We start from the raw sequence: 15,580 nt of genomic DNA on the forward strand, positions 1-15,580 counted from the left end.
ATCTATCTATCTATCTATCTATCTATCTATCTATCTATCTATCTATCTATCTATCTATCTATCTATCTATCTATCTATCTATCTATCTATCTATCTATTTATTTTTCACTTTTATATTTGGTAATGGGTTGGCATTTTCCCAAGGGCCAAAATGAGCACATGCACCAATAAGTCTATGAAGAGATAAAATTAATCTAGAGAGTCCCAGTCCAATCTGACCCTTTGGGGAAATGAATTGGCCGCCCCTGTTTTAGAATAGAATAGCCTTTATTGTAGTTGTACATGTACAACGTAATTCAGGGTGCTCCACACCAGTTGTGCATGTTTTTACAGTTTTTCTCAGTCGCTTTGGTGCGTTCCTCAGAACACCAATAACATTTGCACAGCAGTTAGTGCATTTCCCAAAACAATTAGTGCAAACTGCAAAACCTAGTGGATAGCCTGCAAAAGCACGTCACATGCACAGAATTGATTATCCATACCTCAAAAGCAAGTATCCATGTCAATGAAACTGTCAGTGCCATCAAAATGAAAAGTCTTGACACCATCTTTATGAACAAGATAGTCAAATGGCATTGTCATGTTTCCACTATGACAGTTTATAATTTCAGTGTTTCCCATTGCAAAAACAATTGGTGACACCTGAAAATACTGACGACAGCACTATGGCCTACCTGTACAGCCATCTGAAATGTGCAGTAAAGTCACTGTAGATGTTATGGGAGTCTTGGGAGTAACTGAGACACTGAATACGTACCTTTCACATTTCCATTGTGTAGAAGTGTTTGTAATCCTACAGAATTGTGCAAAAGAAAAATATGCTACAGTCACTTGTTCACTGTAGAATACATGTAAACATAAAATCACCAATTTGGTAGAGCCTCCTCATGAATGACAGCTGTAATTCACCTGAGATCAATTGTTCAATTTCGGAGACATTTCCAGGAAAAATGATACAGAAAGGTATAGGATTTGCTTGACAGATGGCCAATATTTGGCATGTGATAACTAGTTCAACAATTTTGTGTGTGATGACTTAAGCAATGGATGTATGACTATTAGTTTTATTGGGAATGACTATTCAGCATCCATAGGTATGATTACTTTTGACTGACATGACATAAGCAAATGGAAATGTCAGAAAGCAGCAGGGAAATGTATGGAAGCAACTGATTCATGTCCAAAATCATTTGCAGTTTGTTCAGAGAGAGGAGAAATTGCTACTATGATGTGCACAAATGACTGAGTGTTGTGGAGGTTGAACTAATAGTTATGAGAATTTCAATTCTGATCTGAGAAACGCACCAAAGCGACTGAGAAAAACTGTAATAAAAATCTTCAACCACAGAAAAAGAAACATTGTCTCTTTTTTTTCTTTTTTAAAATATTTTTTTTTTATTTTGGTGTTACAGAGTTAACGTTTAGAAATCTACTACAGGCAGTAGGACAAACACCTGTATCCAGTCAGTGGAACAACAGAGATGAGGTAAAAAGGCTACAAGTTACAAGTCACACAACACCATTTCAAAACATGTATTTCCGCAAATATATACTTTTAATTACTAATATGTACATAGCATAAAATAAATAATTATAAAAAAACATCGGCTTTTAGAAATTCATAAAAACACAGAACTAGTTTGTACAAAACTTTGGATTTAAAGACTTAACAAAAACAAATTAGAACGAACCAAATTATCCATACAGGCGATCACTCACAGAAAAAGTGTACTGTAACAGCTCTTTTAGTATGAATGCTGGTTGCTGCGTAGTTTGCTAAAAATGATCTAAAATGTGAAACTGGTTATGGCTGTTTATTGATATTTTCAGTCGTGACGTTATCGAATCCTGGGTGGGCATTTTTGAATTAAATGCGCACGCCTGAGACGTAGCATTACATTAGCTGTAAACATTAATGTGAAACTCTACACACTCCTCCACAGTGGAGGCGACCAGTGAAACGCACTTTTCATAAACTTTATGTAACTTTCTGTCTCAGCTTTCAGTAGTTTTATATTTTCCACGTAAGTAAAAAAAGAATTTTTATTTTGTATTTCTTCTCAAATTAAGAAAGCACAACGTGTTTCATCTTTGCCTTGATGTTTTAGCATGACTACAAGGTAACAGATGACTAAAATAACATATTAAACTCTATTCTGGTCTATTTGGTTAAACTGTATGCAAAAATTAGTAAAACTTCACTTTTTTTTTTTAACCCAAACTACTTATAATAGATTTCTTTCACAGAAAGAATCAATACATGCCAAAGAATACACATATTAAACAGACAGACGAGGACAAACTGTGTGTAAGGACCTAAACACGTACACATATTATTGTAGCAGCATTAAAACAAAGGAAGTATTGATGGTTTCAGTGATGCTGCTTGTTGTTTAGTTTGGGAACACGGCTGAGGATGATCGCATACACACGTTTTGGTCATCACATTACTGCAAATTACACTGCAATATTGAGAGCTTATAAAATACAGCTTTGTCTGCCTTCTTTTCTTGCTTTTTTAAATTACCATTTGTGCTGTGTTTACCAGGGAGTATGCTTCTATTTGATTAAATATTATATTATATGTGTATATGGGAATACACCTTTAATAAATAACAGCTTTCCCCACACCGAGTCACGTGGCACATCACTAATACTGTTAAGAATAAGGAGAACATGCTTCATATTCATCAATGGTACTGACTATCACAGCCTCATGCGGTGGATGGGGAGGCTCTTTTCTGGTCTTTGGTCATAACTCTTGATGGTTTTTTTGATCCAGGTGTTCTCTGGCCTTTCAGGAAATGTGCAGACTGCGTACTATATTCTCGTTTTGCCGACGCTTGTTGGATGTGGCTTCCTTTCTACTCGCGAATAAAATTAGTGGTTTAAAGCAGATATTAACTGGTTAGCTTAAGAGATTGAGAATGTAAACACATCACAGCAAACAACTACATTCACTCAGGTGCAAGTGCATTCTTACCCAAACATCAGTAACATATAACACTTTGTCAAAGAAACACTCACGCACACAATGATCGTGTTAGTGTTCAAAAATACGCAAATAAAGTAGTCATGTCGAGGAGGAGAAAACATGCTGTTGAGTGTCTGATCATGTGACCTGCTCACAACTCTTGTTACTTTTCACTGCAAAAACAAGCGATGATTACACATTGAAGGAAACGTTCACTTTCAACGAAATGCCTTTTTTTAATGTTTTTTTTTTTTGCCTTGCAGATTTGAAAGCATTGGTAGTGCTGGACTATTCTTGATTAAAAGTAACTACACTGGGAAAAAAATCACCAATATGGTGTTTGTCAAGTTCTCCTTTCCTACATCAGGACACCTTTTTCATGCTCGGTAAGGATATCAACATTATTGCCATCATCACAACAATCCATCCATCAGGGTGACGTTCGTGGACTTTGACACCTACTCAGCTGTTTCAGTTAATTTAGGCAGAGACTCACTCTTTGTAGCATCAAAACAAAAACACGAGGCAGTTGTGTCTTTGTGCGCGCACATGTCACAGAGCTTTACAGTCTCTCTGGTCTTGCAGGTGGGAATCTGCATTTCTTCTTCAACCCAGTGAAGTCATTATGTTTTGGTGAGAAAAGACGAAAACCTCTCTATTTGCAGGTGTGCACATCGTACACCCTCACGCACTCTTGACAGCTGACATAGCAGCACCAGTGGAAAATACAGTGACACTTCTCCTTTCTTTTCTCAGTTCTCGTGTTGTGACCTCTGCCGCAGCACAAGAGGTCACACCCATCTATGCCGTGGGACGTCAGGTTGCAGATGCGATCCCGAGTGCCAAAGGAGCCGGTCTCAGGATTGGGGTCACAGAAATTGGGTGAACTTTCATAATAAACCAGGTCGCGCTCTGTAGGGGGTTTGAAGTAGTTGTACTTGGGTCTCAGGGTCTCCACCCATCCACGGGACTCCTTATGTTTCTCAACCACCATCTCAGAAGCGCTGTCATACTTGTCCTTCATGTAGTCCCCAACAACTCGGAAGTCAGGCTGAGACCACCAGCATGTCTTGACCTCGCAGCTGCCAGAGAGTCCATGGCACTTACACTTCAGAAACATGTTGTCGTTGAGAGACTACAGATAAAAAAAAATAAAGTTTAGTTAATATAACTTTTAAAAGCAGAAGAACTGCTACCACAGACACAGCAAAAACACGAATAAGAGAACTAACCATTCTCCCTGCTTCATTGTTATGGCGGTTCATTGCTGAGCGTGCGTCAGGCCGATTCTCTCTTGCATCAGCAAACTCCCGGGACACCATGCTTCCAAACTCCAAATCCTCACTGCAGCCACCCCACTTCCAGCCCTCACCAGGGGGGCCTTTGTGACGTGTATCACATCCACAGATGTTGGCTGAACCCTCGGCGCAGGCACGGGTCACCGCAAACGCCACTCCCGCCGAGGCAATAGCGTGAACAAAAGCTGACTCTCGAGTGGCTGGAAAGACAAAGACAGACAAGCATCACTTGGATAATGTATCTCTTGAGTATTTCCAGAATTCAATTTATATTAAATTTAAATAAAAATGAATAAGAAAGATATAGCTTTAATACATAATATATAATATATACAATGTGTAAATTTAATAATATGTAAGATATGCTGGCAGCAAACATCTTCAACCAAACAAAACAAGAAAGCATCAAACAAACTAAGTAGACCTTTACTCCTGTCTGCTGCTTGTATTTGGGTTGTATCTACTATATCGCAACAGTGTGTGGGTTAATTTAACCAGACATCAATCGTCCTGTCTCTAAATAAGGCCAGCAAGGCCTCTACGTCTCTGTCTGACATAGCTAACTGATGAGTCAGAGGGATCAGGATCTTCCAGAGAGATGAGAGGAAGAGACGGGCCTGACAGGCCTATAATTAAGAGACTCAATTAAGCTTTTGAAAGGTTAGGAAACAGCCTCACACTGAGGGGACAGCTCATAGACACAACATGGAGATGGGTCTTTAGCGAACAGATATACCATTCCAAAAAGGGAAAGACTTTCCTTCTATCCTTTCCTTGTCAGCTGCTTTAACATGAATCATTAGACGGAGTGGTTGCTTTGAATATATGTACTTGTATGGTCTTGCAAAAACACAAGCAAAGACAAAGAAGGAGAAGAGACAGGATGAAGTGGAAACTTCAGGAGTAAACATGAACTGAACACACTAAAGATAAAAAAAAGAGTAAAAGAAATGGTTTAAGATCAATATTGAAATCTTGCGCTGTCTGCGTGAGATGTGTTTGAGTATGTGTTTGATAGAAACAGTGCACGTTTCTGTCTGAAGAACAAAAAATGATAAAGAAAGAAAGAAAAGAAAAAAGTAAAGGCATATAAAGCTGAGGGGAAAACGAGCTCCTCCCTTACAGCAGGTTCCAACCAGTTCCAGGACTAAAGGGCATTAGAAACAATGATGCAAGAGAAAAGGTCTACTGGCATCCCTCACCACCCATTTCATTATCACTACTGTATACACACAAGGTTACTAATGTTCAAATACATTTGAACTAATGCTCTCCTTCCTCAAATCCCACTTTGTGAATCCAACACGTTTCTTTTTATTTGGTGTTGTTTCATTTTCGTGAAAAGTCAAAGTAGCCAAAGACTGCGCCATGAAGGAACTGTCTACAGTGATTAATTACACATCACCATGCTTCATCTAAAGCTGACTGAGCATGAGCTTTGTGTTTTCAGTTTGAGTGAATATCTAAGGTGTTTGGCTTACATTAAATCTGAAGAGACTTAGAAAACAGATTTAATTTCAAATGCCGAAAAAGGATTTTGGAACTAACATTTGTGTCTGAAAATATCTTTGAACATACTTCTGTGCTACTAAAAAAAGCGCACAGCCATCAGCATAGATATTCTGTGAACTTGTCATAGAATTATGTGAGGGGAGTGCAATGTTGTGGTAAAATAGTCAGTGGAGAAGGATTGAAGCACACGAAAAATATCCTGGCATTTCTGTGTGAAATAATAGATTTCTTATATAGTATTTACAATTTTTCACAAGCTGCTTTACAAGATCTTCACAAAGCCTGGTGTTATCAAATGAATAAGCATTCAAGAAAATGGAAATATCTCTAAAATTTTGAAGAGCTTTGCTGAAAATTTGCCCCATTTGCCCCACCTGCAAGCTTCTGATTCATCAGATTACCTTTTTTGTTGATATTGACTATAAACATACAACACATTCTAAATTTAGTTTCGATGGTATGGTATCACTGTTCGTGTGTGGCCCATTTATACATGACAGTAAAAACTCACTGGAAGGTACTAATGAAAACTTAATCAGAACAATCACCCATTTTTTTAAACGCGTGTTTTCATTTGGATTTAAATCCACCTCTGACAGCATTCACTGTACCTGGAAACTCCACCTGTGACATTAGCTCCACTGCTTTTCCTTAGTTTTATGACCAATTTGTGGTATTTCTTCTCAGACAATGCTTTTCCACCAAACTTTGCCAGACTCTGGCAGGCCAAGCGGTCCCTACAACCTGCTGGGGGGTTGAATCCCCTATTGTGTTGCCACTGTCACGCTGTGTTAGTCCCACAATAGCCCCAGATATTTTATATGAAATTTGCCCTGGCTAGTGATTAGTGGGGACCAAGTTAAGTCATAGCAACAGAGAACTATGCATTGGCTGGACCCTGCTTGTCGGCAGACAGGGAAATCCCTATTCAAATGGTTTAATAAAACAATCTAAAGGGCGTGTGAATGGGGAAAAGCACTTTTTCTCCTGCTTAATCTCATGGTTGCGAAGATATTGTGCTCTGAGCAGTGCCCAGCGGGGAGTGGGGCTAAGGTCCCCCCATCAACTCCATTTACCACATCCCTTCTTTCTTTCTTGCACAGAGTTAATGATATACTGGTGAGCCAGCTTCCCTCCCCCAGCATGGAGAGACATACGTCTCATGAAATGCAGGGACCTTTTGGCTCATCCTAAATAGTTACTCTTTCTCATCCTCAGGTCATAGGTCACAACCCACATCCCCTGGCCTTTTCCTGGTTAGTTTAGATGGAACTTAATAATTTAGATCAATTTAGGTATCTGTATTTCCTGGCAAACAAAGCATCCTGGCCAGTGCAAACGTGCCCACAGTGAATGAAGACAAGCTAGAGCTACAATAGTGTCAAACTTTTCAGTATCGCTAACAAATTACATAATAGGAATTTCCAGTGAACTTCATTATCTTCAAAAAGAAAAATGACGGTGCATTGACTTCCTGTACGGGTGTTAAGACTTGTGAAACTGTGACTGTCCACTTTTTATAGCAAAGAAACCTAATCCCATCACATGAGTCATAAACTGGAGACTGATTATACCCATATAGCATTCAGGTTTTCTGTAAATACCAAGAATGCCGAAATAGCTCTGGGATCGGCTCTGCAGACTGAGGAACACCTGTGCAGCTTTCTATTACCTTTCATCACAGGCAGATTCCAGTGGTGCATGTTTTGACACTTTAGTTAATGTAAATTAATGAGCACTGACGCAGACATAGCCTGGAGGCAGGGGTGTGGAGAAAAAAAAGAGGTTTAGACCATGTGTAAGGAGAGAACATGATATAAGATATGCTTTTTTCTAAAGTAATAATACTCTTAGATGAGTGTTTGTGTGGTCAACTAATGTATGCTCACATTGAGTAAGAGCATTTTTATGTGCATATAGTTTAATGTAACCCATTAAACTTATCTTCAAAATGCACAACCTGTTCATTTCAATTGATTTTTTAGTTGTAGTTCAACTCCGTTTACTACATTGCCTTCTTTTTTGTAAAGGCTTTACTCCTTTAGTCCCTCTTAATCCACTTCTTTAAAACAAACTTCTAATGTTCTCAGTGGAGTTGAAGTGGACACGGGCAGTGATGCACTGAACTGACAGTAACTAAGCCTCTGTAGCAAATAAAGGTGCCTACTCTTCCTTTCAAATCTGGCAACAAAAAGGAAGGAGGAAACTGACTAACAAGAATCTGAATTTCAGACAAACTGACACCAGTGAGGACAATGGCCTGGTTGCATGGACAAACACTAGCATCAATCAAATCCAATGAAATGGAAGCTCTCTCCTACTAAGTCCTATCAAAGGCCTGTGAGCCCCTGAGCTACTCTCCTCAGCCTTTGACAAAGGCACTTAATCCAGCCACTTTGACCTCTCACATTATTAAGGGCCTGAGTGACCTTAATCCAATCAAAATGATTTACTAGAGCCCAGTAGCCGCCTTCTCTTTCCAGTCAGCACCCCTGCAATTTAGGCCTGGGAGGGGATGCAGAGGGAAAGACGTGGTGGCATTTTGCACCACAATAGCAGTGGGATTGAGAACCCCTATCGTTAGCCACCTACTTCAACTCCAGCCTCTTCTATCAACTGGCTCAAGAGTTTATTAAAAGCAATTGCCCTACGTGACCCCCGGCCCCCTTGTGTTTACATCAGTCTTCCGTAAACTAGATGACGAGTTTGGATCACGACCCTCAGCCACTGGGGCCTGCATGGATTCTTGATTTTTAACTCATTTCAGAAATCAGGAAGAAGAATTCATCTATCCAATCAAAGTGTGAATCTGATATTTTGGGAAACAGTCTCATTTGCTTTCCTGCTGGGAGATGGAATAAAGTAAAAAGATCACACTTATGTCTGCACACTAAATATTGCACTAGCCCCTCATTAATTACTAAGAAATATTTCACTCTTTAAAATTGTTATTATGATCAACTGCATTAACTATTAAATATACACATATATCATCTTTCTTTCTTTCTTGGTTTTATGGCTAGTTTTCTGGGCAATGGGGATTTCTCTTGACTGAGCTCATGATTAGACACATGCCTGAAAATTATCACTGCATAAGCTAAAATGTATTTTGGAAAACCTCTATGCTTCAGTTCAGTTCATCTCTTGGGTAAAGTACATCAGAAGAAAATACCAGCAATCACAGGGGATCCCCTCCTAAAGAAAACTCCAACAAGACAGAACTCACTCGACTTAGGCTAGTCGTGTACATCGTTGCATGCACGCAGACCCCCGAGACTTGTTCAGTCTAAAGTCTATTTAAACAAGGATTTGAATCAGCATAATGAATGATGCATGCTGGGAGTGCAGCTCTTCTAATGCAAATATAAGACAAAGGGAATATAGAATTGTTAATGGGAGAGTTAATCAGGAGAGAGACATGATAAGTCACTTTTATTGCTCTTTTTTTCAGTCGGTTTAAAGAGCTAAATACTTCCAAGAACTTTGCAGAGATTAAGACATTCTGAAATACATATTCAAAGACAGTGGAGTCATCATAAGCTAATAATACTACTTTACTCTGGTCATCTTTTCCTGTCAAAGAAAGGCATAGTTTGTTTTTCTTTCTGCAAAAAGTGTTGCCTACTTTTTACTGATAAGTGGCATTTCTTCAAGAAAATATCTTTATAGACTTAAGGACTCTACAAATTGTTATTTTTTGACAGAAAAGTAGCAGGAAAGAAAACTCTGTGTGCTTTGTAACATTACCTTTATCTAACACTGGACCAAAAATGGCCAGACTGTCATTGATCGTGGTGCAGTTCCAGCGTCGGCCTCTGAACTGGTGCTGACACTCCTGGATGCCAATCTTCACCCCCTCAGCCACACTCGGCATGATTTCCACATAGTTCCGGCAGAAACGCAGCTGCTTGGGCACCAGGCCTGGTATGCTGCCACAAAGGATAGGTTGAGTGCCCAGTGATGAGTACTGGTGGCCGACTGCTAGTGACCTACAAGCAGAAAGGAAGTCGTGTTGTCAGTGCATTTGGATAATTATATCTTATCTGTCTGCATCTTTATCTACTGATATAACACCACTCAAGTGGGGGACTAATTTCCCTCCTGGTGCAGTGTAATTTTACGTCTGAGTACGTTTGATTGTGTGTGTTTATTTTTCTGTATCAGATGCTACCATTAGACATCCATTCTTTATCCCTTCAACTACCCTCTCTGCAGGCACCTGGCCTTTGTGTGTATTGAAATTGCAGCCCTGCAGTCTCAGAAGCAGGCAGTGTTTCTGTTTAAGATGAAAGTCCGTTATGCATCCAGAGGTCTTCATAGACCTTAAGCTGACAACTTGGAAAACTGCACCTTGTTATTAACTGTCCGCACACTTAACAGGCCTTCAGCTTAGGGTAATAAGAGTGCAAACCCTACGCTGAAACTTCAGAGAGTGTATTAAGAGTAACGCTGAACCTCCCCTCCTTTTTTCTTTTGAGGAAGGTATTCTGGGATACAACAAGTGCAAACTTGGTTCACTGATTACATCTCTCTCTCTCTCTCTCTTGCTCTCTTTGTGCCTGTATTGCTTTCTCTTTGTCTTTATTTTCTGTGTCCTCTCAATTAAGACTTTTAGCAGGTAGTAATCACAGATGTTGGATATCCATTTTATGAATGACCCATTTTTAAGAAGGACTTAAAAAGACGCTGCAGGGTGCTTGCATGGCCATGTTTTGGAATTTCCGCATTGCACAAAAGGCATACTGATTTATGCCATTTTGTTTAAAGTTTTATATAGTTTTCTTAGGATTCTAATCAAGCAGTGCAAAAAGTGTTGGAGGCTGATTCGATTTGTCTTTAGCCTAAAAACAACAAAGCTCTGCCCCTCAATGACTTAAAAAACAGATTTCCAAAGCAAATCAAATATTTACTTCCGGCTTCTAATTCTTCTCTTCTACCAATATAAAAGCAGTTAACAGGTTTGAATTTGGATTCTGAACTCTCCATTTAAATACATTTGATTATATATATATATATATATATAAAAATTAATAAATTGGCCGGGATAAGCTGGATAGAAGCATGGATGGAAAACAGATGGATGAAAATGACATTTTTTCTTTTAATGCATGAATAACTGGCCTGCAGTAATTGCCTTCTATGGTAAATTATCAAATCAGCACTTTGACTCTTTCATAATGGCACAGAACAGCCAAATTACTGAATAGCACAGTTCCTGTTATCTTTGGCAAATACCTTTTGGAGTAGCTACAAAGTAGCTTGCTGGCAATCAAGACAAGCCCTTAATTTACATCAACTGTCTATTAAGGACTGAACGCTGGAAGGAGTGTTCAGTTTGTCATCCCCTGGGCGATGCTGGAGTCATAATGGTTAATGTAGATTCTCTATAAATGCAGCTTAAGAGCAGGTGTGCAGTGTTTTGCTTTGCAGTTAGCTCACTATCTGCTGACCTGTTCACTGCTGTTCAAGGACTAATCGCTGATCAAAACAAGATTACCAAATTCCTGACTTTGGCCCTCAGGCAGGGTTTTTTTTAACCTGAAGAAAAGAAAGAGCCTCACAGTCAAATGACCCCACATGTTGACGGTTTCTGATGGCTTTCATCGTACCAACCTTTAATACCTCAATTAGGTTTTACATTCAAAGGTTGATTTTCAGCTCTCTGTAATTATTAAGGATGTCTGCCAGGTGTCAAAGGTGCTCCTGAGCCATGAACTGACCCAATGAGTTACTCCTGTTATTTCTCCCAAGAAAACATCAAAGCAATGAGTCACATTGGTTTCAACAGAATTTCTTGCCTAATTTCTACAGACTACACCAGCCTAATTCATCATAAATGAGACAGTAAGTGAGCAATGGCATGCTAAAAACCTCTTCAGAACATATCGCATTTATCTGCCTTTTGTCTGCTACAAACAACAATACACAAGGCAGTTTCCTACTACAATTGACCCCTTTTTTACTGGTGAAAGTTCATCAGCCAAAGAGAACTGGTACAGATGTTCAGGTTAGTAGCAGAGCTCTCTTTTTTTTAATGGACATGAAGGGAGTTGTCAGTTGTAGCTCTTTCTCTGTCTCTTCTTGAACCTGCATTCAAATGTTTTTGGCAAGTGTGCATCTCAACAGCAGGTAATCATGAAGGTCAGTGGCAATATCATCTTGGGAAAACCAGCAACTTTAAAGGTCCTTGTACTCACACCAATGAGGGTCAGCAGAGGTATTTCTGCCCTGTCACTGTCTTGAACTGTACCCCACAAGCTCAATGTGAGTCAGTGTGCTTAGGCTGCTTGGCTCAAGAGTCTCCATGCCTGTCTCATTGGGGCTGAGTAATCCCTGCCACCTCTTTTCTGTGTTAGGAAATGGCCCGTGAGAGGCGGCGGGGCATGTTTCACCATGGATGATTTATGATTTTTTAAGAAGTTATTGCACAAAAGACTGTGTTGTTGGATACTAATTCCAACAACTATTTTAAAATACCTGCTGTATTATTTAGATTTTAGGTATTTATTGAGTCTTGGCAACTTTAATCTCTTTAATTCTTTCTAAAAAAAAAAAAGAAATCCACTGATTTTCTCCTGCTTTGCAGAGATGTTGCACATGTGATGTTTAGTACAACTAATGAGGAAACACAGGATTCACTCATGCTCTTAAGGCTATTGTTTTCAAAGGAGCACCTTAGTGATAACTGTTACAGATAAATGCTTAAGCAAAATATATACGATGTATATGACTTTTTGCCTCAGTACAAAGTTTCCCCCACTCATCTAAGTTTATCCAGTACAGGTTTAATGCATATTTCAGCAAGCCCAAGCAGGGTGCCTTAGAATTACCACTTTACTTGTGGGCCCTGAGGCCTTGGAGCCGACTTTGACATCAAGAGAATATGTTTGGGAAAAGGAATGTGCGGCAAGCTTTCACCTCCAGGTATTTATCTTCTAAGGTGGGGTGGACCAGTGAAGAAGGTGGTGGGGTGGCGGGTGCAGCCAGGCTATGTCATGGCAGGTCGAGAATAGACAGACATGAACCTGTCTTAGTGCAGAGCCGTATCCCCAAGAACGACTGCGGTGCAGGGGTTGAGAGTGATGCAGCTCCCATGGCTGCTTGAAGGCAAGCTTCTGTCAGCAAAACATCGTAAGCTGCTTTTCACAGAAGGTCTAGATCATAGATGGCTGGCATGCTGTTAGCAAACGGAAAGACAATACAGGCATGCTAAGTGCAATCCCAAAGGAACCACATTATTTGACTTGGGATGAGTTGCCATGAGACAGAAAAATCACTCAAGTAATCTTTCAAGTTAAAAAAAAGTTCAGCATTGTGTCAGGAATGAAAGAACTGAAAAGTGATTTCATGAGTTACTTTTACACTTAGACATTATTTGTATAGGCGGGAGTGATGCAGCAAAATTTGCTTCCATTATGTTTACCCCTGTTGTTAGACCCTTCAATCACTGGCACCCTCCAAAATCAAACAATCAACACAGAAGTTAGCTCTGGGCTTGCTGCAGGGTTTCAGCTATGACAGAATGGAAAACTGTTCTTCCATTGTGTCATTCATAACAAGCTCCACAAAAAAAAAAAAAAAAAAAACCCTAAGAAAGGGGAAATTCAAAGGTTTCCCCGGCCGGGGTTGCCAAAAGAACAAAAAAAAAAAATGCAAAACTTTATCTTGCACTGGCATCAAATAAATAAAGTAAACCAAACATTCAATTACACTGGAAAATAAAAAAAATAATAAAAATGTAGTTTGTGCAGCCCCCCCTCCCCATCGCTCCATCCAGAGGGCCCACTTTTATATCAGGATTTCCTTCCAGCTGAGCATGTAATTAGTTTCTCATCAGTCTTACCACCAGGGGACCCATTAAGAAAAGTAGATTAAGCGTCCTCCAAATATTGAATGATTTATTAAAAATCAGGCATATATATATATGTGTGCTTTGATAACAGCTAAGACTGATGGATGAAGCTGAAATATTACAAAACAGCACAACATACCAAAATACAATAATCCTGTTTTTTTTTTTTAACTAATTACACTATCGTAATTTTAACGCAGCTCTGCTCTGCTTCATTAATGTCAGCGTCACGCATTTGGTTCTTTTTGGCATTTACATGGCAGAAAGACTGAAAACATGAAGTCGGGAGGTAAGTGCAAAAATGACAACACATGGCAACATACAATGACAACATCACCACGCGCGCGCGCGCGCGCACACTCACACACACGCACACACAGACACACACTCTGGACGCACGAGCACACATAGACACACGCTTCCAAGCACATAAAGTTTGCACCTGCTGCATTCTGGAGATCAAAATTGCTCCCGATTTGCAAAGTTGCACGTTTCATTCATCTCTTGCGTTTACAATTCAGCCCATCCTTTCGCCTGTATACATTCGGTTTCCATGGGTTACTAAATATCATTTTAATGACCCGATTAGAAAGTCACACTGTGCATGTCTTATAATATTATAAAAAGTAAAGTTAAAAGATCACCGTCACCACACGCTAAAGCTCTGCAGCTGACAGACAAGCAGTCACAACTATAACAACTCAAAATTACAGGTCATCCACAATCCCCGCATGTTTTTTAATGTGTCACTTCTTGTCCGGGAAATAATGAAAATTAAACTTACCACCAGATAGGATAGCTTGCCATGACATGCGTAAGCCCACAGAGCAACAGGAAACATCCAAGGTATATCATCCTTAAAGTTTCGTAAAACATCTCAAGCAGAATGCCTACATGCGCACTCATCCGCGTACGGATTTTAACCGAAGTGCTAAGAAAAAAAAAAAGAAAAACAAAAGACGAAAACGAAGCTGCACTGGCAATTTTTTATTTCTCTTCTCCAAAAGAAAAAAAATGAAAGAAGAAAAATCAGAGGCAACTCTCTCTTTCGCGAGTGCTCGTGGCAGAACTCTCAGAGCCAAATATTAAAAGTTAAAAGCCGCTTGCTTTTTTTTTTTTTTTTTTTTTTTTAGGACCCAATCAGCAGGTATTGCCAAAGGGGGAATTCTGATGATATGTTCCCTCTGTTGCCTTGTCAGGGAGCTTGAACTCAAACACCAGAATGAGCTAATTTTAAGATGTGTTTTAGTGCTCACTGAGAATTGCTCGGCATTAACATGCAGCGTGTGTGTGATATATAATGTTGTTTAAAGGAGAGAGGGAGGGTCTGAAGGTTTTTAAATAGACATCGGAACCCCTGTGGATTGCGTAGCTATAACAACCTGTCCGGATTTCACTCCCTGGCTTGAAGCTTCTAAAATGCAGAAATAAATATGTGTGAATTGCTTCAGACCATAATTAAGCCTCTCCAGTCCTTTATGTGCGCCTCTTTGTCATGAATGTAAAATTAGAGGTTTGGAAGTGCTTCTAACAAGCTGAAGGGTTGGCTTAATTTAATAAATCTGGCCATAATAATAAAATAAAAAAAGCAAAAACAAATTTTTATTTAAATTCCCTACAAATAAACAGCTAATATCTTTTTATATAGTTTAAAATCTGAAAAATATATAAAACCTCAGGATTTCTGTCAGCAGCATATAGTTTCTGAAATTGTAAAATGTGAAAACGATGCTCTAATTGTATTATTTATTTATTTTCTATTTCTATTTTATCAGCCGATAAATTAGGCGCACCTTGGCGTTTAAAAGCCACTGATTAGCAACATTTTCTTTTATTCTCAAAAGGTATTACCTCATCCACTTCTAATGCTACACACTTAAGAATATTACTATCTGTATGATGAGCTGTCAGATTGCCATTCCAACGAAAATATCCGATAAAATT

The 15,580-nt window shown here is 39.3% G+C and overlaps 1 protein-coding gene across 1 annotated transcript; it reads right to left on the reverse strand.

Moving 5' to 3' along the window:
- Nucleotides 1-3,629: 3,629 nt before the first annotated feature.
- On the reverse strand, nt 3,630-14,491 carry wnt3a (wingless-type MMTV integration site family, member 3A). Its single transcript, XM_005721498.1, has 4 exons — nt 14,421-14,491; nt 9,532-9,773; nt 4,207-4,472; nt 3,630-4,109 (listed from the first exon to the last, which is right to left on the reverse strand). The coding sequence occupies exons 1-4, from the start codon at nt 14,489-14,491 to the stop codon at nt 3,630-3,632; spliced, it is 1,059 nt and encodes a 352-aa protein (XP_005721555.1).
- Nucleotides 14,492-15,580: the final 1,089 nt, after the last annotated feature.

This window comes from Pundamilia nyererei, unplaced genomic scaffold (genome assembly GCF_000239375.1).
Source record: "Pundamilia nyererei isolate P.nyererei 1_Seehausen unplaced genomic scaffold, PunNye1.0 scaffold00004, whole genome shotgun sequence".
Lineage (NCBI taxonomy): Eukaryota > Metazoa > Chordata > Actinopteri > Cichliformes > Cichlidae > Pundamilia > Pundamilia nyererei.